The sequence below is a fragment of the Aplidium turbinatum genome, chromosome 1, assembly GCF_918807975.1.
Source record: "Aplidium turbinatum chromosome 1, kaAplTurb1.1, whole genome shotgun sequence".
NCBI classification, from domain to species: Eukaryota; Metazoa; Chordata; class Ascidiacea; order Aplousobranchia; family Polyclinidae; genus Aplidium; species Aplidium turbinatum.
In genome coordinates, this window is record NC_137472.1 from 45,455,092 (window position 1) to 45,479,774 (window position 24,683).

The following is a 24,683-nucleotide window of genomic DNA, read 5'->3' on the forward strand; positions in this document are numbered from 1 at the left end:
ATGTTTGGTTCGTCTTGGGTGTACCACCGGTACGGTATATAATATATATATTAAAATGTGAAGCCAATGAACAAAATGATACCGGTAGGCTACTGATAATAAAAAAATTGGCTAGTGGCTAAAGCTGCGTTTATACTACATGCGTTTTTACTGCGACAAATCGCATCGCTCGATACATTCCACGCGAGTGTATTGGAGCGCTTAGACTGCGTGCGTCTTGTCTGCGGTGACGTGCGGTTTGTCGCAGACATTTGGATGGGCTTTGACGTACCGTAACGCAATGCATCCTAGTATACGTCAGTCTAAGGTAGCCTATGTTTGTGAAAAGACGTCAAAGTAAGCTACTTTGATGTGAGGTAATGGCAGAAAAATAGCTTTCTACTGCAAAAGTAAGTTATTAGGCAGATTTTAGCCAGAAATAAAGGCCTTTTGCAAATGTTTTATTGTATTTTTAGTCAAAGTGGATGCCTCCTAGAATTCAAGGCAATTTTGTTTGCCAAACTTAACTCTTGTTTCATTCATCTAGCTCTACGCCATAGTTTGAACTGCATTTTTTTAAATGCATTGTTAGCTTTCAAGCCAGTGATGATTTTGCAGCAATCTTGATCACCATCTTTACTGTGGCAAGCCTAGGAAATTTACCGGTACCAGTAGGTATGTACAAAATGAAAATCAATCAATCATTGGTTTATTTTTTGGTATTACAGTATATGTACTGAACTGAGAGAGGAAGGAAGCAAAAGATCTTATATGAGGTCAGCTTCCATCCTGTTAATATGTTACAGGAGATGTTACCAATAAAAATTAGTTTAAAAAAAAGAAGTTTGATGCATACCGGTACTGTTTAATACATAGGTAGCCTACCGTACTTGAATATCAAGTGAGTACTTGAATATCGAGTTACTAGTTAATGTATTTTCAAATTGTGAGGAAAATGATCATCTGAAATGCACCAACTACCAGACCTATCATACTGTTAAGTTTGTAAAAAAAATATTCTCTTGTATTATTCTTATATAAAAACATACATACGTACTAGTCAGAGAACATTGCATAGATATAGACAACAACATACAGCTGCTGTATTCACTATCTGCAAATGGACATAAACATCATAATGGCATACTTAGATAGGAAATTGTACTTTGTGGACAAAAAAATAATTTCTTTTTAAAGTTGCCCATATCACTATGAACATAAGAACTATATTTATGTGAATCCCTGTTGATGACAAATTGATGTTTTTTCAGATAGAGCTGCTGTGGAGATGCATTGACTCGTATAAACTTTAAATCCTTGACTTCCAAGATCATCGGTGCAAAGTGCTGTACCAGGATAAAGAATTTGAACTAGTCCTATCGTTTGTACACTCTACAAGTATAGTAATTTCAATAATATTAATAAATTCATAAACAGTTCAATATGGCAATTTCTATATCATCATTGTTGGAAAAATCATTTTCATCACGATCATTTGATGAAAAGCTTACCATTGTAGAGAAAGGAAAACCAAAACCCGTCATGCCAAATTTAAAAACAAACAAGTGCAAACAAGGAACAAAAACAACAGTGCGCACATTTTCTACATCCAGATTTGAAGAAATATCTTGGCTGACTGGTTGCAATATAAAGAACAAGTTGTTTTGTTGGCCTTGTATTCTGTTTTGTACTGAGTCTTCAATTTGGAATAAATTGGGTTACTTTGATCTCAATCATTTGACTGCCGCTGTGCGAAAACACGAGACCTCAAAAAGACACCTTGAAGCTTTCTTCGCTTTAAGTACTTTTGGACGACAACGAATAGATACTGCTTTAAGTAATCAGAGGTTAGAAGAAGTGTCTCGTCATAATGAGAATGTAAGAGCAAACAGAGAAGTTTTGAGAACTCTGATCAATGCAACTTGCTTCTTAGCAAAGCAAGAGCTACCTTTTAGAGGACATGATGAGTCTGAAACATCCAACAATCGAGGAAATTACATTGAGCTTCTTGACTACACAAGAGGGTATGATGCAGTGCTGAATGGCCATCTTCAAGCAGCCACAGTGTTTAAAGGAACTTCTCCAGCTGTTCAAAATAGTTTAATTAAAGCCATTGCTGATGTTATGCTTGACACGATCAAAGAACAAATCGATGAAGCAAACTTTGTTTCTATCATTCTTGATGAAACATCAGATATTTCGACGAAGTCACAACTTTCGACAGTAGTTCGGTATGTACACAAAGGAAAAGTTTATGAAAGATATTTGGGTTTCACTGACGTAAGTGCAGATCGTACTGCAGTTGGATTGATGGAGCATGTTGAGAAAGTTGTGAAAGATTTCACACTGGAAGAAAAATTGGTTGGACAAACCTACGATGGAGCAAGTGTAATGAGTGGACAGCTGAGTGGATTGCAAAAGCGAGTTTTAGATAAGTACCCAAAGGCCTTGTTTGTTCATTGTCATGCTCATGTTTTGAATTTAGTTCTTCAACAAGGCCTTCAAAGTATTCGACAGTGCCGCATATTTTTAAAAACTCTTTCTGGCTTAGCTGCTTTTTTTACTAAATCTTCAAAACGTACCCATGCTTTAAAGGAATTTGTGCAGCGTAGATTGCCAACAGTTGCTCCAACAAGATGGAATTTCACCTCACGTTTATCTAGCACTGTCAAAGAATACAGATCTCAACTTAGTTTATTTTTTAATAGCATTGTGGAATCTGAGAATTGGGACAATGATGATGTGGTGAAAGCAAGAGGATTTTTGAATTTTTTGGAAGAACCTCAAACAGTTTTTTTGTTGCATGTGTTTGCTCAAATTTTTGGACTGACTGATGTTTTGTATGATATTCTACAATGCAAATCTTTTGATGTCATGTATTGTAAAGATAAAATTGATGAAATCCGTGTCAAGCTCCTTGAGGAAAGAAATACTGGTTTCAACTGTATTTGGGATTCAGCTACTTCGGGTCAGAAAACTGTTATATATATACAAGATTTAGACTAAACTGCGATTACCGTACTGATAATGTATATTATACATTTTAAAACTGACTACCTCTCCTTATATTATTATTAGGTAGGCTGTAAGTAAACTAGGTACTTACCCTGTATGTTTAGTTTGAGACAACATGCTTTTGTTTAGATTGACACAGTCACCCCAGTAAGATTTTCCATTTTTATTTCAGACTCAAGTGATGATGGTCCATCCAGGCGTCCAAGACGTAATCAAGATTTTGATAATGAAACTAATAAAGTCATTTATTCATTGCTCTATCAGGATATAATCGACAGTGTTTGTTGTCAGATCGATCAAAGATTTACTGCTGTCACAAAATTCGAGTTTTTTCAACTGCTGTGCTGTGACAAGTTTCCTGAATTCAAAAAAGAATTCCCTGACCATTTAATGACAAAATTACAAGATATATATGGAGGAATTTTCGATTATTCTCGGCTTAAATCTGAACTTCAAGTTGTGTACTCGCTGCCAGAATTTTCGCAACAAACTGTTCAAAACATGTATGAGTATGTTCATCAAAACTCTTTAAGTTCTGGCTTCAACGAATTGTTTAACTTAACGCAGCTCGTACTTAGTATTCCCAGCACTACAGCATCGGCAGAACGAAGCTTCTCAGCTCTAAAGAGAATACATACCTGCTTGCGTTCCACACAAGGACAAGAAAGACTGAGCTCGCTCAGCTTGCTTTCAATAGAGAAGGAACTTTTGCTAGAACTGAAGCAAAAGCAAGCTTTCTACGACGATGTAATTCAAAAATTTATTGCACAAACAAGAAGAATCGAATTATGCTATAGATGAATTTTCCTTCTGTAGTCGAGGTGTTAAACATTTTCGTTTTTACTAAGTAGTACGGCGGATAAAAGTACAGCCGACCAACATAGCAATCGACTTTCTTGTTTATTACACTGGTCAACACAACTTTTCTTGCTTGGAGTTTTTTAATGGATTTAGGGTAACTTTGAGGTGCCGAATCTGACCTCAGTTTTTCCTGTCACGTCAGGTTCGTGAGATATGATAACAGCAAATTGTTACTTTTGTTAAAAGTGGAAGATTTGACGTTGCGTTTATTGCACATACACATTGTGCTATATCCAGAAATCCAGGTCATGTAGTACATAAGTAGCTGAAATACACCCACCCACTATAATTTTGATACCAATTTGTTTTCTAAGCAACATTATTAACCATCCAGTAGTAACAAGTCAAAAGGGAGGCTAAAAGTATAACTGACCCCACCCCCGTCAATGTTTTGCATGAAATCACAAAGATTTAAACAGGCTTATGGCAATGCTTGTTCAGTAACCTTATTTAAGCTGTTTTGGCCTATCTAACACTAACCTTTCGTTATAGCACTGCATATGTTGGTGGTAAACGCAACGCCAAATCTTCCACTTTTGACAAAAGTAGCAATTTGCTGTTATCATATCTCACAAACCTGACGTGATGGGATAAATCTGAGGTCAGATTCGGATTCAGCACCCCAAAGTTACCTTAAATCAGTTCTCAAAGCCTATGCAAAAAAAAATGTTTTTTTTGTTGACCAGTGTTATCGAGTTGCTTTGCTATTGTTTTTTATTTTAACTTTCACCTGTTTGTTTTTAATTCGCTTGTACATTTCTCAAGGTGTTGCAACTGAACTGAAGTATGTGACTTTAGAAATGCAACTTAATGTTTGATATTAAGTCTCATTCAATAGGCGCTGTCAAATACATATCTATTTTGTATTCTTCTCCATTCCGACAACATTAGTTTTGTCAATTCTGTTCATGTTCAGAATTTGTGCTGAAAATGCTCTCAGAACGCACCAAATTCAATGTTAAATTTAAAAATTTTCTGGGGGAGGCCCCCCAGACCCCCCGCTGTTGCTTTGCCGTCAGTGAACACCCTGTCAAAGTGGTCACGGTACGCCACTGGTGCCGAACCATCATTTTCTGCCCCGAAGCGCAAACTGTTTTTTTGAACAGGACAAACTCAGAGAAACAAGACAATTTATGTAACATTCACGAATTTTACAGTAATATAATAACTCGACGACCAACGTATAACTGTAACTTATAGATTTATAGAATGTATCTTGTATAATGGTAGGCTATAGTGATAACAACTTTTTAGGAGATTGATTACATGTCGCGGCTGATTCGGTTAATGATTTCGTGTCTACTTCCACTTTTTAGGAAAGTTACAAACCCGAAAACAGCAACATCCAGATCCAATCCGGCATTCATTGATTTATCGAAATCACCAACGAAACCACTAAAGAAGTTACCACCGCCTGATTCAAACAACGTGGATGATGCCTACCAGGATTTATCGATGCAAAACATGAATAGCCTACCCTGCCGCCTTCATATCTGGCTCTTGAGTGTTTAAATAACATTAGACATAAATTTTTTGCTATTATTGTGGTCTCCCTGTGTACAGACTGTAGGCTACTAATTTCATTACCGTACTATACTCTACCAGTTAGCCTACAATTGCAGTGTAACCAGACGCAGTAAGTTATAATATGATGAAGATGATATTTAACAGTGCATTTATGTAAACATAAATTGCAAGTTATAATGCCAAAGTTTGAAGTACAGATGCCAAGCAAAATTTGTCTCCCCCGAACATTTTGACTATTTTTGACCAAAAATAGCCCTTTTTGGTAGTCATTTTTGAACCAACAATGTCAAAATTTTTCCTCAAAATTGGCATGTCAGTGGCGTACGCAGGGGGGGGGCATTGGGCCATGCCCCCCCCCCCCCGTTAAAAATGTTTTAGTAGCTAACGACGTAGATTAAGGCATTTAATATGTTTTGCATTGCTCTGTCAAAGCAATTACTGTAACAATGTTGTTTTATGGACTAAGCCAATACGAAATACATAGCCCAATCCACCTACCCCACCCCAGGTATGCCAATGTAGCATAGTGTTCTGTAAGCCTATTATAGTGATTAGTGAGAGAGAAATGGATAAAGTCTAAACTAGGGATATCAATGGCCAGTGGCATAGCCAAGGGGGGGGGTTGGGCCTTGGAGGTTACAACCCCACTTTGGCACGCGTGTGACATCACGATATTGAGAATGATGCTTTCAGTCTCTTTATGCTTGGGAATGATGGTTTCAGTCTAAAAAAAACTTGCCTAATTTTAAACAAAGCTGCATTAAAAGAGCGAGTTTTGCCAATACCAAACATCTCAGCCAGGAATTAACAACACGAAAACATAGAGACTTAGCTTTATTTCCGAAAAATGCCGAAGAAAACATGATCTTATCCTTTTGCTATGCCACCTGACAGCACCATTTTACAGAAATATTCATACCCACATTTTTGTTGAAAATGCTCTCAGAATGCACCAAATTCAAAGTAATTTTTCAAAATTTTCTGGGGGAGGCCCCCCAGACCCCCCGTCGCTGGGTGTCGTCTTAAGAGAAAATGCCGTCGGGCTTCGCCCGCCGGTCGTCGAAACCCCCCCTTTCAAAATTTATGGCTACGCTACTCTCAATGCCCCCCCCCCCCCCTTGAGAAAATCCTGCGTACGCCACTGGGCATGATGTTAAATAATATTGGTTTTACTTCGTAATCAGCTAAATTATTGTTAAAGTGAATTCAATTAGCCGCAATTTATTGAAAAATTTGTCCAAAATGTACAAAAGTTGCAATATATCGCTCATAAAGTTGTTGGATTGGGGGACGGGCCCCCTAGCTACGCCCTTACACACTGCTCAATATTTAAAAAAAACTGTAAGTTACTGTGCACGCCATTCTTAATATTTTTATGTAGCCCCATGTCTTGCGCACTGGTTGAATCATGCAAGAGCGCTGCAGCACATTTAAATTACCGAACCGCAATGAAATTACGTGCGAAATAATGTTTTCTACTGCAACGCCTAACGGTCGTCGGTCGCGTTGTTAAAAAAAACAGGAAAAATTTCATTGTTTTCAAGAAACAAAATTTAGTTTTGGATAGAAAGTTCAGTTCAGTTGTTTTTATTTCTGACCATCATATCAAAATTTTACGCATTTAAGTTAAAAATTGTTTTGTGCCATGATACGTAGCCTAGATTAAAAATAAATAATGGAATGATGATGGAAGACCTTCTTCCATCCCATCATCCAAATCTTCCATTCCATCCTTGGATCTTCCATCCCAAAATATGCCTCCCATCCCATGCCTTGCTCCTATGGCACGTTAAATTACCGCGGTCCTTTTGGGGTCCGCGAGACAATTTTTTAGGACCGCGAAGCACCTTCCAAAAAAATAACACAATCCCGAAGAAAAAAATTTTGTGGAAAGTAAAAATTTTCAGGCAACTTGTTTTCCAAACCAAACTTAAAAGATATATTTTAGTAGCCTAAGCTGGCTTGGCATCCCTCACACAGTTTTTTAAGCCTGGCCTTTTGTTTGCTTGTGGTAGTTTCTATCCATCGCCTTTGTGACATCAAGGAGTGCAAAGTAGTGACGTGCTCCTACAACACTCGTGTTTACCAGATCAAGAACAGAATTACGAAATATACTTGACTAAAAGGAAGTACGGTAGGCGAAGTTGATTAAGGCTGGTTATTTTTATTGATTTAAGGTTTGAATTGAATGCTTTTCCGAACTTTTAGCTTTATTCAGATATCAAAAAATGTCGTAGTAACCTATGAGAAAACCAAAAAATGCACCTCAACAACAAGTTGTCACAGTAGCCTCCGCACAAATCAGTGATGTCACGCATGATAGCGCTACCAACATCAGTGATGTCATATGTCACGCATGATTGCGTCGACCAGTGGATTATGTTAAAGCAGGGTTAAAGTGCCTACCGTGGGATCATAGATACTGTGGTCAAGATTAGCGCAGTTATTGAGCTGTAATGCTATTTCCAAAAGAAGCTCAGCGAGGCAGGACAGCATTGCAATTGCAAAGTTATGGTTTCAGTAAGCGTTTTCCTTACGTTTTTGTGAATAATTTTCAAACGCGCAATTTCCAGCGTTTGATATTGACAACCGCGCAATTTCCAGCCTTTGATGTTGACAGCCGCGCAAATGCAGCAGCTGAAACTCTTCTCCCCCGCGCAATGTTCAAACTTTCCAATCTGGCTTCACCCTATATGTCTTGGTCGATTCCAATCATTGACATATATCATGTCATATGACCAGGGCGGAGATTTGTGCACCAGCTCCTAAGTTTTTGTGGGTAAATAAAGCATGACATCTTGTTAAAGAAATGGATTCATCCAAGTCAGATGAAGAAGAGCTGATTTTGAATGACACACAAAACACTAAGGTAACTGTTTGTGATACTGCAGTAACTGCATGTATAATAAGTTTCTGGGCAGCCGATTTTTAGCATCGAATAGACACGTGTTTCAGGAGCTGGTATACAAGTCCCCTCCCTCCACCTTGGTAACTCATGACAAAGACAGGACTCGACCAAACATAAAGTAGTTTCACCCTATATGTTTGGTCAAGTCCTGTCTTTGTCATGAGTTACCAAGGGGGGGGGGGGGGGGACTTGTATACCAGCTCCGTGTTTCACTGCATGTATAATGGTACTTTTTGCAGTACTGCCTAATCAGTTGCAGCTACTTTTTTATTTTGATATGACCACAACGAAATACTTTTTTTATGTCTAGATAATTGGAATTTGTACAAAATGAAACAATCTGGTTGGTTTCAAGCTTTGTTGTACTTGCTTCAGAGAGTTGATTCAAATCTGATATATTTATTGTGGGGTAACAATGAGACTATTTAAGTTGTCATTATGATTGAGTCATGGTGTACATCCTTTAATTTATATTTTGGGTGTCATTAATGTCGATTGATTGATTGAATTTTTATCTTCGGACTTAGAAAGCTTAGAACTCTGAGAGCTTAATCCTGGCAGTTTTTCATACTTTTAGTAGAGGCTTTGAACCACTGATGCGAGCCTGATCACGGAGTTTGACAGATAATGAAGTTTCTGATTGTTGCTGGGAAATTACTCCATACATTAGATGCCACTGAATGGAGAGCAGTCCTTAACATGCATTGCTCAAGCTCACACCTCGAAAGTCGAACCAGCACCAGTTGATAAAGCTTCTTCGTTCACAAAGTCACACGCTAACCAACTGGGCTCTTTTCTCAAACATGACATCATAATAAATGTATCATTACCATGGTATATTGGAATGGATGAGTTATATCAGTATTAATCAGCCCTAACAGATTTTATGTGATTTTTTACTTGAAAAGTATCATGCATGTTCTATAACTTCATTATTTAATCAACCTTCATGTGAGTAGTGAGCTTTTACTTCACCTACCAGGATAGTAGTTCCCGCGTATTAAGCCCACTGTTAGTAAGCCCACCCGCTTATTATGCCCAATTTAATTTGGCTCAGAATTCCTGAATGCATAAGAGTGGCAGAGAATTGTTTCGCACTTGATAGGCCCACCCGCTTAATAAACCCAAAATTATTCTGCTAGAAGGTGTGCATAAGTGAGGACTGCTGTACTACACTACGCGCTACAATCTGAAGCAACATACTAAGACTAGGCTACGACAGAAACATTTCAAAAACTCAAACTTTTGCTCTAAAACTGTAAATGCTCTCGGTTGTGCTCCTAAATAGCTACGCTGACATTGTCTGTTCAAATTGCTGAGAGCAACACATTTCTGCGATGGATACAGCACTGCAGGTCTCTAAGCTCCTTTATTTTTCTGGCGGCCAAGCATGGCCTGCCAGAGCTTCTTCCCGGCAGCCAAAATACAAAAATCCGTTATAAATTTAAGTTTTTAAAAATCAGTTACTGTACTTACCGTAACACCATGTTTTTATGTTCATTCAGATAAGAATAAATGCAAACAAGGCCCTAAAACATACTTGTAGTTGTATTTAAATGCACTGCTTCTCAAGTAGGTCTAGGTGTAGAGCTAGTTTTCGAGTTTTTATACGTCGACGTTCAGCCTTTGTGCCAAACTTTATTTGCAATATTTCTTGTCGGCGTGTGAGAGACTGCCTTGTTTTTGAAAAAAAGGTTGCAAAGGTGGGTGAAAGGAAAAAAGTTTGACACAAAAAAAAGTGGCAAAAAAAAGTTTCAAATACCAACGGAGTGGAGAAATGTTGGTTTGCGAAAGCCAGCGATCATACCGGAGCAAGTCTTTTAGGCGCAGACAGTTAGGCGCCGGTCAAATAGGCGCGCACACTGTGGCGTCTGAATATTTAGGTGCGAAGCACTGTGGCGCCCGTTCATTTAAGTGCTATTCCTTGTGAAGTCTGCAGATTGTATCAGCTTGACAGGTAGAGCAATGCTTTTTACACAAAATGTTATATTGAACAGAAAAATATGTTGTTTTGTTAATGCACGTGCATTTATTTGTTGTTAGTCATGGCTTCCGTGAGTGAAGCTGCTTTATCCGGCAATGCTTTTCACACAAAATGTTGTATTGAACAGAAAAATGTGTCATGGCTTCGGTGAGTGAAGCTGCTTAAACCGGCAATGCTTTTCATACAAAATGTTATATATAGGCGAGTAAGAATTGACATAAAAATAGCCGGACCCGGACATTTTTGATAACAACCATTTTTCTTCATAAAAAGATGGGTTACCTGTCTGACACCCCAAATTTAAAATTCGGCAAAATTCGGACATGGGGAAAGACCTTTTTCACTGGGGCAATTATTGATCGGCGCGCTATCTAGCGGAAGAAAAATGTATGTATTTTCTGTCGTGCTAATTCCCGAATTTCAAGTGAAACAAGGATGATTAACATAGTGTCTAGAATTACCCTTCAGCAAAATTTGCTATTTTACGTTGATTCAACGTCTGGCAACGTTGAATCAACGCAAAATAACATATTTTGTTTGCTGAGTGCCTCATGTAACAGAATTTAGGCTCCAATGATAGTGTAAAAAGGTGGTCCCATACTTGATACAAGTGTTGGGTATGAGAAGATAAGGTCCTCATTGTACTACGCCTTTGGCACTAAGGAGAGTAGGGTGGCCAGTTCCTTTCTCTCGGCCGCCTTTCCTGCAGCAGTTATGCCCACCCAATTTATTACACCCTAGGTAGAGATGAGCGATGTTTTCAACAACCAGCTGAAGCCGGAAGTCGAACCAGGTTTGCATAATTGAAAAGCCAACGCCTTATCGGTTGTGCTATCCCACAGTGAAGTGGTTGTAAAATTCTAGAAAATGCTAATTAACTAAGATGAATTTCGGAAAATGTAATTTCATCTGTTACAACGAATCTGACGAACATGAAAATTACGGACACATAAAATTTGGTAATGATTTATATCTTGAACTTTCACAAAGAAAAGGTTTCAGAAAAAGCATAATTAAGGAGTTGGATAACAACTATAACATCATACCAGCCAAGTCATTAAATCCATTGCATTATCGCTAAAGCTGCACAAAAATACTTACCTGAAGAAATAGGTCGTTACATAGGTAGCCATTCTTACGTCGATGCAATGTCGCGAGACTTTTATAGTCAATTGGCATTTTTATACATCAGGTCACAAGATCGAGTATTCTCTTGGATGTAATTCCCCAGACAGCAAAATCTGTCATTTTGTTGGCTGGGACCATCCCTTGGTCTTTGTGCAAGTTATGATCAAGTAATAGCGTTTAAACGATCAGCTACTGTAAGCCAAGCGAATGGTGATAATACGGATGAGGTAATGGACTCAACAAGTCATCCCGGCTTTTTCTGTCAGTGGGTAGCAGATAACTTCGATTTTAACGAAGATAGTCTGACAGGTCATGAACTCATGATACAACGCATGTGATGGGCATTATAAATTGTCAAACACCAAGAATGGCAACTCGACCGCTAGCTATTGAAAAACGACACGTCAGTGCAACTGAACTACTAGAATCAGGCAATTTTGGCAATTTAGTCAAGTCGTATACTGGTGCAAAGACAGGTACTTGGAAAGACATACGAATCAAGCAGCTGAACGTCTCTTGCGTGTTATTTACGCACCATGAATTGCTTGACACTCCATGGCTGTGTTCAAACATATTCAATTCTAAGCCAGTACAATGGCAAGGGTTCATGGCTCATGTAGTTCAAGGTGAGTTTCAGGTTTCGTCAGTATCATTTAATCCTATGATACCGCTTAATCCCGCAACAGATGAAGCTGTTTACAATACAATGATATTCGTTCAAGACCAAGCGAGAAAAATACCGCTAACTTGTACACCGCTAACGTTTGACCAACCCCTCTACTTCAGAGCATTCAAAATTAAACTGGACAATTTTGGTATTTTCAAAAATGTTCACTTACAACTTGGTGGTTTTCATCAACCTGATGTCCTTTCTCGGAGCAGGGTGCAAACTGATGGAAAGAAGTGGTTTAGATGATTTATGGAAAACTGTGTATGCAACGAAATCTTTGCCAAAAACGATGGAGAAGATGTGTAGGCTACAACGTTTCAGCAGGGCATTATTGCTGATACTCGTGTAAATATGGATAACGTCTTAATTATTGGTAACGATATTATTCGCAAAATATGTGGAAAGAAACCGAAAGAGATTTCGCTAAAAAGATCTGACCAAGCAAGTACATTTGCCGTTATGCGAAAAGCCTTAAAATATGAAGATAAAGAGATACACATGTCATTCACCGAAATCTTCCACAAATTGCTGTTTATAGCCTGTTTGCAGGGGTCACTGGAACTGGACAAATTTTCGTATGAACTTGCCAATGTTCCACCATCACTTTTCTCAGATGACGAAAGTATACGAAAATCTCAGACATCTGCATTGTTCAAATACATAATCTTGCAAAATGAGAATATTTTGTGCACTAATTCTCGATTATCTTGTATTTCGATTGTATTTGATGGCTGTGCTTTCATTCACTGACTTTCCTGGAATATGAAAAATTTACTTGAAATGTTTATTTAATATCTTGTAGCCTACGCGGGGAAAATACCAATATCAGAGTTGTTTTTGACAATTGTGATATTGAAACAACCAAAGGAGCAGAGCAAAAGCTGACCACATCTTGTCCCAACGTAGCAATTCGCTTAGACATACCCATCCCGGCAAATAAACCCGCATTTTTATCAAATAAACGTAACAATTTATAAACTTACTCTAGGATAATCTTAGTAGTAATGGCATTATTGTGGACAAGGCCAAAGGAGAAAGAGACACTGATGTTGCTATGGTCCGTAAGGTTCTGGAAGAACATGAAACCTATGGTCAAGTACAGGCTAACTGTGATGGCTGACGATACTGATGTACTCATCCTTTTGCTTTATCACGCACTATGCGGAAACTGCATTTATATGAAAATGTCTAACGCGAAAATTTCCATTCGTCGAGCTCAGCTTGCTCTCGGAGAAAATATGTGCCGATCTTTGCTATTTTGCCACGCGTTCTCTGGATGCGATACAACATCCTGTTTTTACGAAACGGGAAAAGTAAAAGTTTTTAAAATCTTGAAAGGTCTGGACAAAGTGCAACGTAAATGTGCCACCTTCGGAAACAAGGAAGTTTTAAAAGAAAAGACATTTCCAGAATTGGAGAAGAATTCTCCCAAATTTTGTATAAGCAAGTGTTTTCCATGAATACTTTAAATTTATTGCGCTACCATTACGCTGTATTCTCAAAATATATATCAGTTGAAAGAATGCCTCCAACAAGTAGAGCATGCTACTTTTACAGCCTTCGTGCGCATCATCAAGTGTCAACATGGCGTCATTTGAAAACTGTGCTGAATCTTACTTTCTATGGATACAAGAAAACAGCTTCTGGTCGGGTCCCAATAATGACAGATAATGAATGTGCACCCAAAACCTTTTTGAAAGAAATTAGGTGCAATTGCTTAAACGCTAAACGTTTATGCACATCTTGTGGTTGCTCCAAGAAAGGCTTGAAATGCAGTATTCACTGTGCTTGTGAAGCTCAGTGTGAAAAGTCATCACCTTTAGAGTGTTAGATACCCAAGAGCTGTAAGTGTAGAAGTATATTTACTTAAATAAAAATAGTTGTATCTGTAGAACGGGACCTCAAATTGTTACTGTGGTAGTTTTTGCAAGAAAAATATTTTTTGCAATGAATGATTAGTAAATGAAAGTGAACGCATACAGGCCTCGAAACTGAAGGCGGCCATCGCGGCCATGGCCGCGATTAACCTACAAAAACCGACACTTTGTCCGCCGGTCTCGCCCTTCCGTCGGCCGCATTTGTCCGCCATAAAGTTCCGAGAAAATTTTAGGCAAGCGGTCTTGTGAATAAAGTACTTTGCCACTTATAATCACAAAGGATTAGAAAGCAGTCAAAGCACCCGATAAATCACAATACACCCTGTCTATGCTTGAATTGTTAACATTATTGGTTGACCAAGCAGCTGATGTCTGACATAAGCAGGATGCAAGTAACACCACAATACACTTTATTGATGCGATATATTCAGTCTTCGAAATTAGCGTCGGCAATAAAAATGCCGAGGCCACACGAGCGCTTGTAAGGTTAGGGTTAGACATTCCTCCCTGTCGTTATGACACAGCCATAGATTTGTTCCCTAGTCAACACCCTGATGGAGCTCTATGAAAAAAAAAGAGGCGTGTGGATTGGTATCAAAGCCCGAAAGCCGCAAAACGTGGACGCTTCGTTGCGAAAGGCGAATACGTCTGATTCCAGTGATGACGTGACAACCTCGTGCTCCGATACAGCATCTGATGATTTCGATTCCGACTGGTTCTTTATCAAACAGACTTTATGTTGTTTGCAGTGTCGCAATTGTGCCGAAATTATGTCAGTGTATACGTAAATCGAGGCAATCTTCTCGCAGGGAGCTATTAATTTGTTACCGGTACCTGGTTGAGCAATTAACGTTATTTTATGATAATTCAACGTTTCTAGATGTCTATTTAATGTAAAACAAACGTAAATTTCTTATTGGGCATTGTTGTTACGCAGTACAACCCGCCGGAAAATTAAATCGATTTGTGCTTACTCGAACGTTGAATCAACCCAAAATTAACTTACTTTTCCGCCTGTGAGTCATTTAACGTGAATTACTGTAACAGCGTGCGACGTGCGTATCTTGTTGCTCGCTTTATCGCTACTTTTGGTATTATTACATCACAACAAATCAAACAGTGCGGTCGTGATAGACTACTCTAGTATATTTTTCGCTTCTCGTTTTGGTACAATTGTTTCGTAATTAACGTTCACAGCAATTGCCGAGGCAATTTCAACTCTTTTCGTTTGGCCTCGGCAACGTTTTTGCTGACGTAAAAATGTGCTAATTTTGAAGACTGTATGTTGATGCGTGTCGACGTTGCGATGGCCGCCATGTGCTTGTGATTGGCCGCCGAACAGCCTGCTTCAGTCGGACACGTTTGGCCGCCGGAAAAAAAAGTTGTTTCGAGGCCTGGCATATATTAAATGTACGCTGCCTTTTCTGTTGAAGCAATAGTACTGAATAAACGACATTAAATGGTCTTCAGATAAGCATTAATTGCTCAAATCACTGATGTTTATATTTCTATTATACGTTGATTATACATTTGCCAACGTTGTATCACCACTTGTTTCAGTTGCTAATGTTGTTGAAGTGTCATATAGCCTACTTTGAATTACACTTTAACGTAGGCGATTATAATTGCGTGATAATAATTAAACTGTAATAAATGGCCAAATACGTCACAAATATGGGCGTCGGCAGAAAAAATGCAGGGGTAGGGGAGAAGCGGGGTTGGGAGGGCACAACTTTTGAAGCCAAATTCATCTTGTAAGCTGCACCATAGGTAAGAAAAGTTCTAAATTTAAAGTAACATTTGAGTGGTGAGGTGCAAAAATTGTGAAAAAAATTACTATTAACGTATGATGTAAATGGTTGTTGCGCCTACGGCGCAAAACTATTTAGAGAAATCAAAAAACTGAAGTAGAATTGGTTGAGAACCTGATGAGAAAGTGTTTGCGTGGAAGGCGAATACAGTTTTTGAAAATTGCACTCTCGAGCAAATTACATGTAAATCATAATCTTGGGGGAGGGGGGTAAGTGCCCCTTCCCTGCCGACACCCATGATCACAACCTTTTTAAAAAAATATTGTTACACTTATGTTTTTGTGAGTGTTAATTACGTTTATATGCTTACTCAGTTGCATTTCACTTAGAGTAAATTTTAACAACCGCTAGATGGCGCGCTATGAAAATATAAAATGCGGTTTTGGGGCAGTTCCCCAAGTCCGATTTTTGCCGAATTTTGGAATCGTCGATCTGACTACCAGACAAGCCTCCTGCAACCAAAAAATGGTTGTTATCAAAAATGTCCGGGTCCAATGTCACTTCTTACTCGCCTAATATTGAACAGAAAAATATATTGTTTTTTTAATGGGTGTGTTCGGCATTTATTTGTTGTTAGTCCAGGTTTTATCAATAAATTATTAAGTTTCCGAACATGACTGAGTTCACATTTAGTTATATTAGTCAAATAATAACTACACTAAACATCAGTAAAAATATACCGTAGCTTATATTAAAGCGGGTGGTAGGTTTGAGTGAAGAGTAACTTAGTTTTTCGTCAAAACCACGACTAGGTTTTGCCAAAGCTGAGCTGATACAATCTGCGGACTTTACTAGGAATAGCACCTAAATGAACAGGCGCCACAGTGCTCCGCACCTAAATATCCTGATGCCAAAGTGCGCGCGCTTATTTGACCGGCGCCTAACAGTCTGCGCCTAAAAGGCATGGACCCCGACCATACATACTAGGGTGTTGCAGGCGGGTCTGCTACTATTCGGTGAGTCCGATTCGGTGAGTCTGATTCGGTGAGTTCTTAACCTCTAACCCCTAATCCTAACCCCGAACCCTAAAACGGCAATGATAATTAGGCTACGGTACCCGATAATTAAAAAAAAAAAATTAAAAAAATCCCCCGTTAAGGGATCGGACTCACCGAATCGGACTCACCGAATCGGACTCACCGAAACGGGCCATTCCGGTTGCAGGCGCCCCATGAAATTTAAATCTTGGTTTCACCATGCTTACCTTTTTTGTGGTACTGTGTTTAGATCAGTAGACCACAAATATGAAGTTTCATAAATTTTCATCGACGTTTACCTCCACCGCCGAGGCCATTTTAAGGCCCACTTTTTGAATTTTTTCAAGTTTTTGCCACTAGAGGGCAGTGTATAAGTTTTGCAATATTGAGGGTATATTTAAAAGATGCACTATGATGTTCTGAATTGTTTAAAAAAAAATTGGAGAAATGGGATAAGTATATCCAAAAATATTCAAGTTTTGTCACTAATTTTTTGCACAATACTGCCCCTAGTGGTGAAAAGAAAAATTAAAATATCTTAAAAACTACTCATCATATTGTTATGGAACTTGCATGTACCCCCCCATTTTTGTGGGTAAGGAATTTGATTTTAGCAATATTTTTGCAAAATATTACCACTAGAGGGCGGTAATTCTAATTTTGAACTATTTTTCTGTAAAAAGGCGATATTGTTGCATTTCTTGAGCTATGCTATCTGAAGAATACAATTTCATGGCTTATGCACAACAAAATTTATTCAATTGTAAAGAAACTGCATGCATGCATGTACTATATCAATACATCTAAACAGGCAATGTGAGTCTTAGTTAACACAATTTACGCAAAGGCAGTTGTACATCTTCATTGTGTTGATAAATGACGTTTTCTAAGATTTGGTATCTTTCTTCGATCTTCCTCCACTGCTTGAATATAGTTTTGCAGATTTTTTTCTTGCTTTGCTAGATGAAGAAAGTCGGATACTAGTTTTACCCCTCTCTCTGCTGAATCATTGCAGACACTGAGTGCACTTATGATACCATTAGCAGAAGCAGGTCTGCTACTATTCGGTGAGTCCGATTCGGTGAGTTTCTATCCTCTAACCCCTAACCCTAAAACGGCAATGATAACTAGGCTACGGTACCCGATAATTTTATAAAAAATTGAAAAAATCCCCCGTTAAGGGATCGAACTCACCGAATCGGACTCACCGAAACGGGCCATTCCGAGCAGAAGCATAGCCATCACCTACTGTATTTCCCACTCTTTCGGGTGTTTGGCAAGAAAAGTTGTTGAAGTTTGCAAAAGTTCAAAAAACATTTTGCTGCTGGCATTTGCATAGGAGCACAATGACAATGAGTTATCATTAACAATGTCTGGCAGCTCTGGCTTACCGTATCCATTACCAAACCTGTTTGTAACCTGGTCATAGAAACTTGCACTTAAATGCAGCAGAGTTCTAGCCAAAGCTTCCTTTTCATCCATAGTGACTTGTTCGTCCCATAGAGCTAAGCGGATCAGCTCCCCAGTTACATACCATGTGTGCCTACCTAAAGCTTTTAATTTTGTCTACTGCATCATAGCTTTAGATGTCACTTACCAGTTGCAAATCTTCTTGGGGTGCTGATGCAGCAATTGGACAGTTAAACCACCATCCATTAAATTAATACAAAAGTGCAAAAGTCAACAAATCGCTCTAATTTTTGTATTTGTGACTTGGAAATGATTCCTTGTGGTAGAAAGTCTTGCAGCATTACTATCTTATAGCAATAGAGCTGCTTTCCCATCCACCTTGCTCGATGGACTGCACCGCAGTTCATGAAGTTGTACTGTCCACTGTTGATTCCAATGTACATTGTACACCGCCATCAGGTCTAAAAGTTCTTAGTAGTCACCCCTCTGATAATTTGCATATCTCTAAAAATTTATAAGTGCTTCCACTTTTCTGCTTTGGGTTGTTACAAATTCTCCAAACTCTTGAAGATCTTTGGTATGCAGTACAGCTGCAGCATGTGGGGTTGCATTGAATCCTTTGTTCCGGAATCTTTTGAATAGTTCAATGCCTGGAGATCTTGACGTTTCGACTTTCAGGGCTTCCCACACATGAGAAAGTATAACTTCTCCAGTACGTTTTCTGCATGCTAGGCAGAGAAGTGGTTTGTTTAGCTTTATTTGAAGAAAAATGCATGCAGCAGAGAGATGGCTTGAAAAATGTTTTGGGTATTGTTTTAATTTTTTTTCTTTTTGGCCATCACTATGCTGCATGCACTTCTCTTCAAATAAAGCTAGACAAACCACTTCTCTGCCTAGCATGCAGAAAACATATTGGAAAATGTGGTGCAGTCCATCGAGCAAGGTGGGTGGGAAAGCAGCTCTATTGCTATAAGATAGTAATGCTGCAAGACTTTCTACCACAAGGAATCATTTCCAAGTCACAAATACAAAAAATAGAGCGATTTGTTGACTTTTGCACTTTTGTATTAATTTAATGGATGGTGGTTTAACTGTCCAATTGCTGCATCAGCACCCCGAGAAGATTTGCAACTGGTAAGTGACATCTAAAGCTATGATGCAGTAGACAAAATTATCAGTGTTGCTGCTTTAAAAGCTTTAGGTAGGCACACATGGTATGTAACTGGGGAGCTGATCCCCTTAGTTCTATGGGACAAAAAAGTCACTATGGATGAAAAGGAAGCTTTGGCTAGAACTCTGCTGCGTTTAAATGCAAGTTTCTATGACCAGGTTACAAACAGGTTTGGTAATGGATATGGTAAGCCAGAGCTGCCAGACATTGTTAATGATAACTCATTGTGCTTCTATGCAAATGCCAGCAGCAAAATGTTTTTTGAACTTTTGCACATTTCAACAACTTTTCTTGCCAAACACCCGAAAGAGTGGGAAATAGATGATGGCTATGCTTCTGCTAATGGTATCATAAGTGCACTCAGAGTCTGCAATGAATCAGCAGAGAGAGGGGTAAAACTAGTATCCGACTTTCTTCATCTAGCAAAGCAAGAAAAAATCTGCAAAACCATATTCAAGTGGTGGAGGAGGATAGAAGAAAGATACCAAATCTTAGAAAACGTTGTTTATCAACACAATGAAGATGTACAACTGCCTTTGCGTAAATTGTGTTAACTAAGACTCACATTGCCTGTTTGGATGTATTGATATAGTACATGCATGCAGTTTCTTTACAATTGAATAAATTTTGTTGTGCATAAGCCATGAAATTGTATTCTTCAGATAGCATAGCTCAAGAAATGCAACAATATAGCCTTTTTACAGAAAAATAGTTCAAAATTAGAACTACCGCCCTCTAGTGGTAATATTTTGCAAAAATATTGCTAAAATCAAATTCCTTACCCACGAAAATGGGGGGGTGCATGCAAGTTCCATTACAATATGATGAGTAGTTTTTAAGATATTTTAATTTTTATTTTCACCACTAGGGGCAGTATTGTGCAAAAAATTAGTGACAAAACTTGAATATTTTTGGATATGCTTATCCCATTTCTCCAATTTTTTTTAAACATTATTCAGAACATCATAGTGCATCTTTTAAATTTACCCTCAATATTGCAAAACTTATACACTGCCCTCTAGTGGCAAAAAACTTGAAAAAATTCAAAAAGTGGGCCTCAAAATGGCCTCGGCGGTGGAGGTAAACGTCGATAAAAATTTATGAAACTTCATATTTGTGGTCTACTGATCTAAACACAGTACCACAAAAAAGGTAAGCAAAATCCGAGAGGGTTGGGGCGCCTGCAACAACCTAATACATACCCTACCAGCAAAGCAATTTCGGAGGCCATTTGACGACTTCTCGGTGGCCATGGCATCGAGGGTCACCCGGAGCTTAGAGGCCTGGCACGATATTATTGAGCTACATTGGACTTATAATCATGATAATGATTACTACTAATTTAATAAACAATTTTCTGTATACGATATATCATAATGTTTGTCACTGTGTATGCATTTATTTTTAGATAATTTCAGCAAACCTGGTTTTTGCAACAGCCTCAGTTGTGATTGGTTCAAGCTTCCAGTTTGGATATAATACAGGCGTGGTCAATGCTCCTGAAGGCATTGTAGAGGAATTTCTCAATGGGACTTACAAAGATAGATATGGTTACTATCTTAATGAAAGTAAGCTGAAATTACTCTGGGCACTTATTGTTTCCATGTTTGCTGTTGGAGGAATGCTTGGTTCGTTTGTGGCAGGTTATTTAGCTGATAAATTTGGTCGAAAAAAATCCTTACTCTTCAACAATTTACTTGCTATAGTTGGTGTTGTGTTTATGGCAGTTACCAAAGTATCTGGATTGTATGAGTTACTCATTCTTGGTCGTCTCATGATTGGGTTTAATGCTGGCATTAATACTGGATTGGCTCCACTGTATCTCACTGAAATTGCCCCTGTTGATCTACGTGGTATGCTAGGCACACTGCACCAAATGGGAATTGTTACTTCACTACTTATTTCCCAAGTGCTTGGTTTGCCTCAAGTTTTGGGCAGTGCAGAGTTGTGGCCATTGCTTCTAAGTATCCCAGCAGTTTTTGCTATTTTTCAACTTGTCACGTTCCCTTTTTGTCCTGAAACACCACCATTTCTGTCAAAAAACAATCAAGAATCTGATGCTAAAAATACCTTGCAATGGTTACGTGGCAATTCAAATGTGGAACATGAGATGGTTGACATTCAAGCACAACAGGCCGGTAGTTTGGAAGCAAAAGTGAATCTGAAAACTATTTTTACAACTGGTCATCTTTTTCGACCATTGCTGGTTGCAATTATCATGCAGTGTTCACAGCAACTTTCTGGAATCAATGCAGTGTATTATTACTCGACGTCTATTTTTATTTCTGCCGGAATAAGCAGAGTTAACAGCACTTATGCTACTGTTGGGATAGGAGTCACAAACATAGTGATGGTCCTAATATCTCTGGCTCTTATTGAAAGAGCAGGTCGCAAAACCTTGCATTTAATTGGACTTGGTGGTATGTTTGTTTGTGCAACCCTTTTGGTATTTACGTTTAATCTGTCTTACTTATCACCAGACCTTTCGATTGTCTCAGTCATAGTCGTGTTTACATTTGTTGTATTTTTTCAAGTTGGCCCAGGCTCAATTCCATGGTTCATAACTGCTGAATTGTTCAAAGAAAATGCTCGATCTACCGCTATAAGCATTGCTGGTTTAGTTAACTGGTTGTGCAACTTCGCTGTCGGCTTAGGCTATCCGCCAATCGAAAATGCTATCCATGGGTACACATTTGTGATATTTGCAGTTTTGCTTGCTATTTTCTGGGTTTTTACTTATTTTAAAGTTCCTGAAACGAAAGGAAAATCCATAATTGAAATCTCCCAATACTTTGAGTAGTTGCAAAATGTCAACTCTGTATTATACTGTATGTTGTAGCTGCATAATTACACTTCCATAACATTCAAAGTATTTATAATAATTTGAAAAAGTATATACATTTTACGAGAAGCGTATTTTTCTTGGAATATTTTGGTCAATCGAAAAACTAAGTACAAGGCCCACAATGCAGAAACCAAACTCGTTTATAACAAGCTTGTCAAATGCTATAGTGTATTTAGGCCTACCATTGTAATTTTCATTGCTACAAGTTGAATCATGACACTGTCCTCAAAGCGCATCATGAGTTTAGTTTCTATATTCTTGGTTTTGTATTTTTCATTAACTTTCACGTGGCCTATTATTATTTAAGAATATTATTGAGTTTATATTTCTTTTTGTTAAAGTTGAATCAAATGTCGTTTATTGCTACTTTAAGACTTGTTATTTCTTTCAAGGCCGAAAGCTACAAAGTTGAACTTATTGGTTTTACTATTTTTGTAGATCATTATCAAATGCACATTGAGCGATATTGTGTTTAGCGGAACGTTGTTTTATGTAGAATTTGACATCTTGCCGTAGTCAGTCAAATGAATACATTGGGTTGACGTTTTCACTTTGTCATATGACCTTTTTTGTTGGTTCACTTTGTCATGTGTCCATTTCGGCGTTTTACGGTCGCATGACTTAGACGATTCACGTCCAGGTGGACTTCAGTCTACTCTAGGCTATGATGAACTGTTTCGGTTTGTCATATACTCTGGTAGCTGTTGCCAAATATATTATGTTCCAGTTAATTTGCTTCGCCAGTTTTTTCAGTACTGTTGACAGACACTCAACTGTTAGCAAGAACGTTTCATGTTCTTGCTATTACTTAACCTACTTAATACGTTTTTTGTTCATTATTAGTATTACTTTGCTATATACAAATAGTATATCACACGTACGGTAACCATTCACTCTATAAAATACACTTCACTCGGAATAGCTGGTTAGCCTAGGCACCAAAAGGTCATGCGACAAAAGAAAAACGACCCACTGTAGGTATGTGACTACGCCAAAATGTCGTGCAAACATGCTATGTATAATGTCGTGCAATATACAGTATATATGTACTATTGTAAAATATTTACTTCAATTAAAAATTAAAATTGTTCCGTTTTGAAAAATCTTATTGCTACGGTTCTGGTTTTGCATTCAATGGCTATGGAACAATTAGCACAATTAGGTATTTTCTCACACAAAATTTAAGCTATCATTCCATTTACCTAGTTTGTCTATTTATTATTTATTTGCGTCAGACAAGTTGTCCAATGTCCATATCCAAAACAACGAAATAATACACAAACTGCAAATGCACAAAGGTCACAGAGAGCCACTTTGGATGCCGTCGGTTTAAAAGCTCACTAAATGGGCTATCTACTGTTACAAATTTACATACAAATACAATGAGCGTTGGAAGAATTGAAAGTATTCAGAACGATAAAAACAATCAGATGACATCAGGTCTGACATAATGCGATTTGAGGAGTGAATGCAACGGTTGATAAATGAAAACATGCTTTTCCTCAATAAAGCATCAAACGTTGTTATATTATTAATTACTTGATATTCACGGGCACTGACATATCGAGGCTCGTTGTGCAATATTCTAAAAGAATCATTGTAAGCAACACGTAATCGTTTTATATTGGAAGATCTAAACTTGTTCCACAACTGGGATGCGTAAAAGGACATACAATAAGGGAACGTTCAAATATTACGTAACGTTTTTTTTCCGAATTTTTGACCCCCCCCCTCCCCCATGTAACGCCAACGTAACGCTATTTTCAATCCCCCCCTCCCCCATGTAACGCTTTTTCACTACGAATTCAGCACAAAACGTTTTGCTTGAACCCCCTCCCCCCCCCCCGATGTGACGCTAACGTAACGCTTTGCATAAACCCCCCCCCTCCCCCTCGAAGGCGTTACGTAATATTTGAACGTTCCCTAAGAGCGAAATACAATGTTTTTTATAGAGGGTGAGCATTTAGCGAAATGAGATTTTAATTTTGTTTGCAGCACAGTACTGAGAGCGTACCTGCCTTGAAATATCATTTTCATCTGAGAGAGAACTCTCAATAAATACACCCAGGTATTTTACAGAGTCTGTGAACACAATTTCAGATTTACCTAGATGTAGCAGAAGAGCACGTGAAAGATAAAAGTTTTTTGGGGAAAATAACATAGGCTACCAAATGACTTTTTTTAATTGAAACTAATTTCATGTTCAACAGCATACTTGTGGCAAACATCTAACAAGTTTTGTAAGCCACACAAACTAGGCGAGATGCAGCAAATGTCATCAGCAAACATAATATGATTTAGACAAGAGTTGCCAACATAGCAACCAACTTATGTTTTATTGAGCTCATAAGAAAGCTGATCAATATATACTGCAAAAAGATAGGGGCTTAACACCCCACCTTGTCTGACTCCATTGGACACATTGAAAGATTGGGACAGGTTAATTTTGAATATCAGTCGTTCATCTTGAAGTACCAGCAGTTGTGTTCACGACTTGGTCGATCGCATTGTTAAAATAAG

The 24,683-nt window shown here is 38.3% G+C and overlaps 2 protein-coding genes across 2 annotated transcripts; both read left to right on the top strand.

Annotated features, from left to right (window-relative positions):
- Positions 1–1,422: 1,422 nt before the first annotated feature.
- On the top strand, positions 1,423–2,985 carry LOC145766309 (zinc finger MYM-type protein 1-like). Its single transcript, XM_082577993.1, has one exon. It carries the CDS (start codon positions 1,423–1,425, stop codon positions 2,983–2,985), a length of 1,563 nt encoding a protein of 520 aa, XP_082434119.1.
- Positions 2,986–7,893: 4,908 nt separating this feature from the next.
- Positions 7,894–23,250, top strand: LOC145770571 (solute carrier family 2, facilitated glucose transporter member 1-like). The gene is made up of 2 exons (XM_082582260.1): positions 7,894–8,251; positions 20,727–23,250. The coding sequence occupies exons 1-2, from the start codon at positions 8,192–8,194 to the stop codon at positions 22,116–22,118; spliced, it is 1,452 nt and encodes a 483-aa protein (XP_082438386.1). The 5' UTR covers positions 7,894–8,191; the 3' UTR covers positions 22,119–23,250.
- The last annotated feature ends 1,433 nt before the right edge of the window (positions 23,251–24,683 follow it).

Excerpts from the sequence above, each read along its gene's own strand:
- LOC145766309 (XM_082577993.1), top strand. The coding sequence starts at position 1,423 with ATGGCAATTTCTATATCATCATTGTTGGAAAAATCATTTTCATCACGA.
- LOC145770571 (XM_082582260.1), top strand. The coding sequence starts at position 8,192 with ATGGATTCATCCAAGTCAGATGAAGAAGAGCTGATTTTGAATGACACA. Across the intron at positions 8,252-20,726 it reads ATGACACACAAAACACTAAG|ATAATTTCAGCAAACCTGGT; the intron begins GTAACTGTTTGT and ends ATTTATTTTTAG.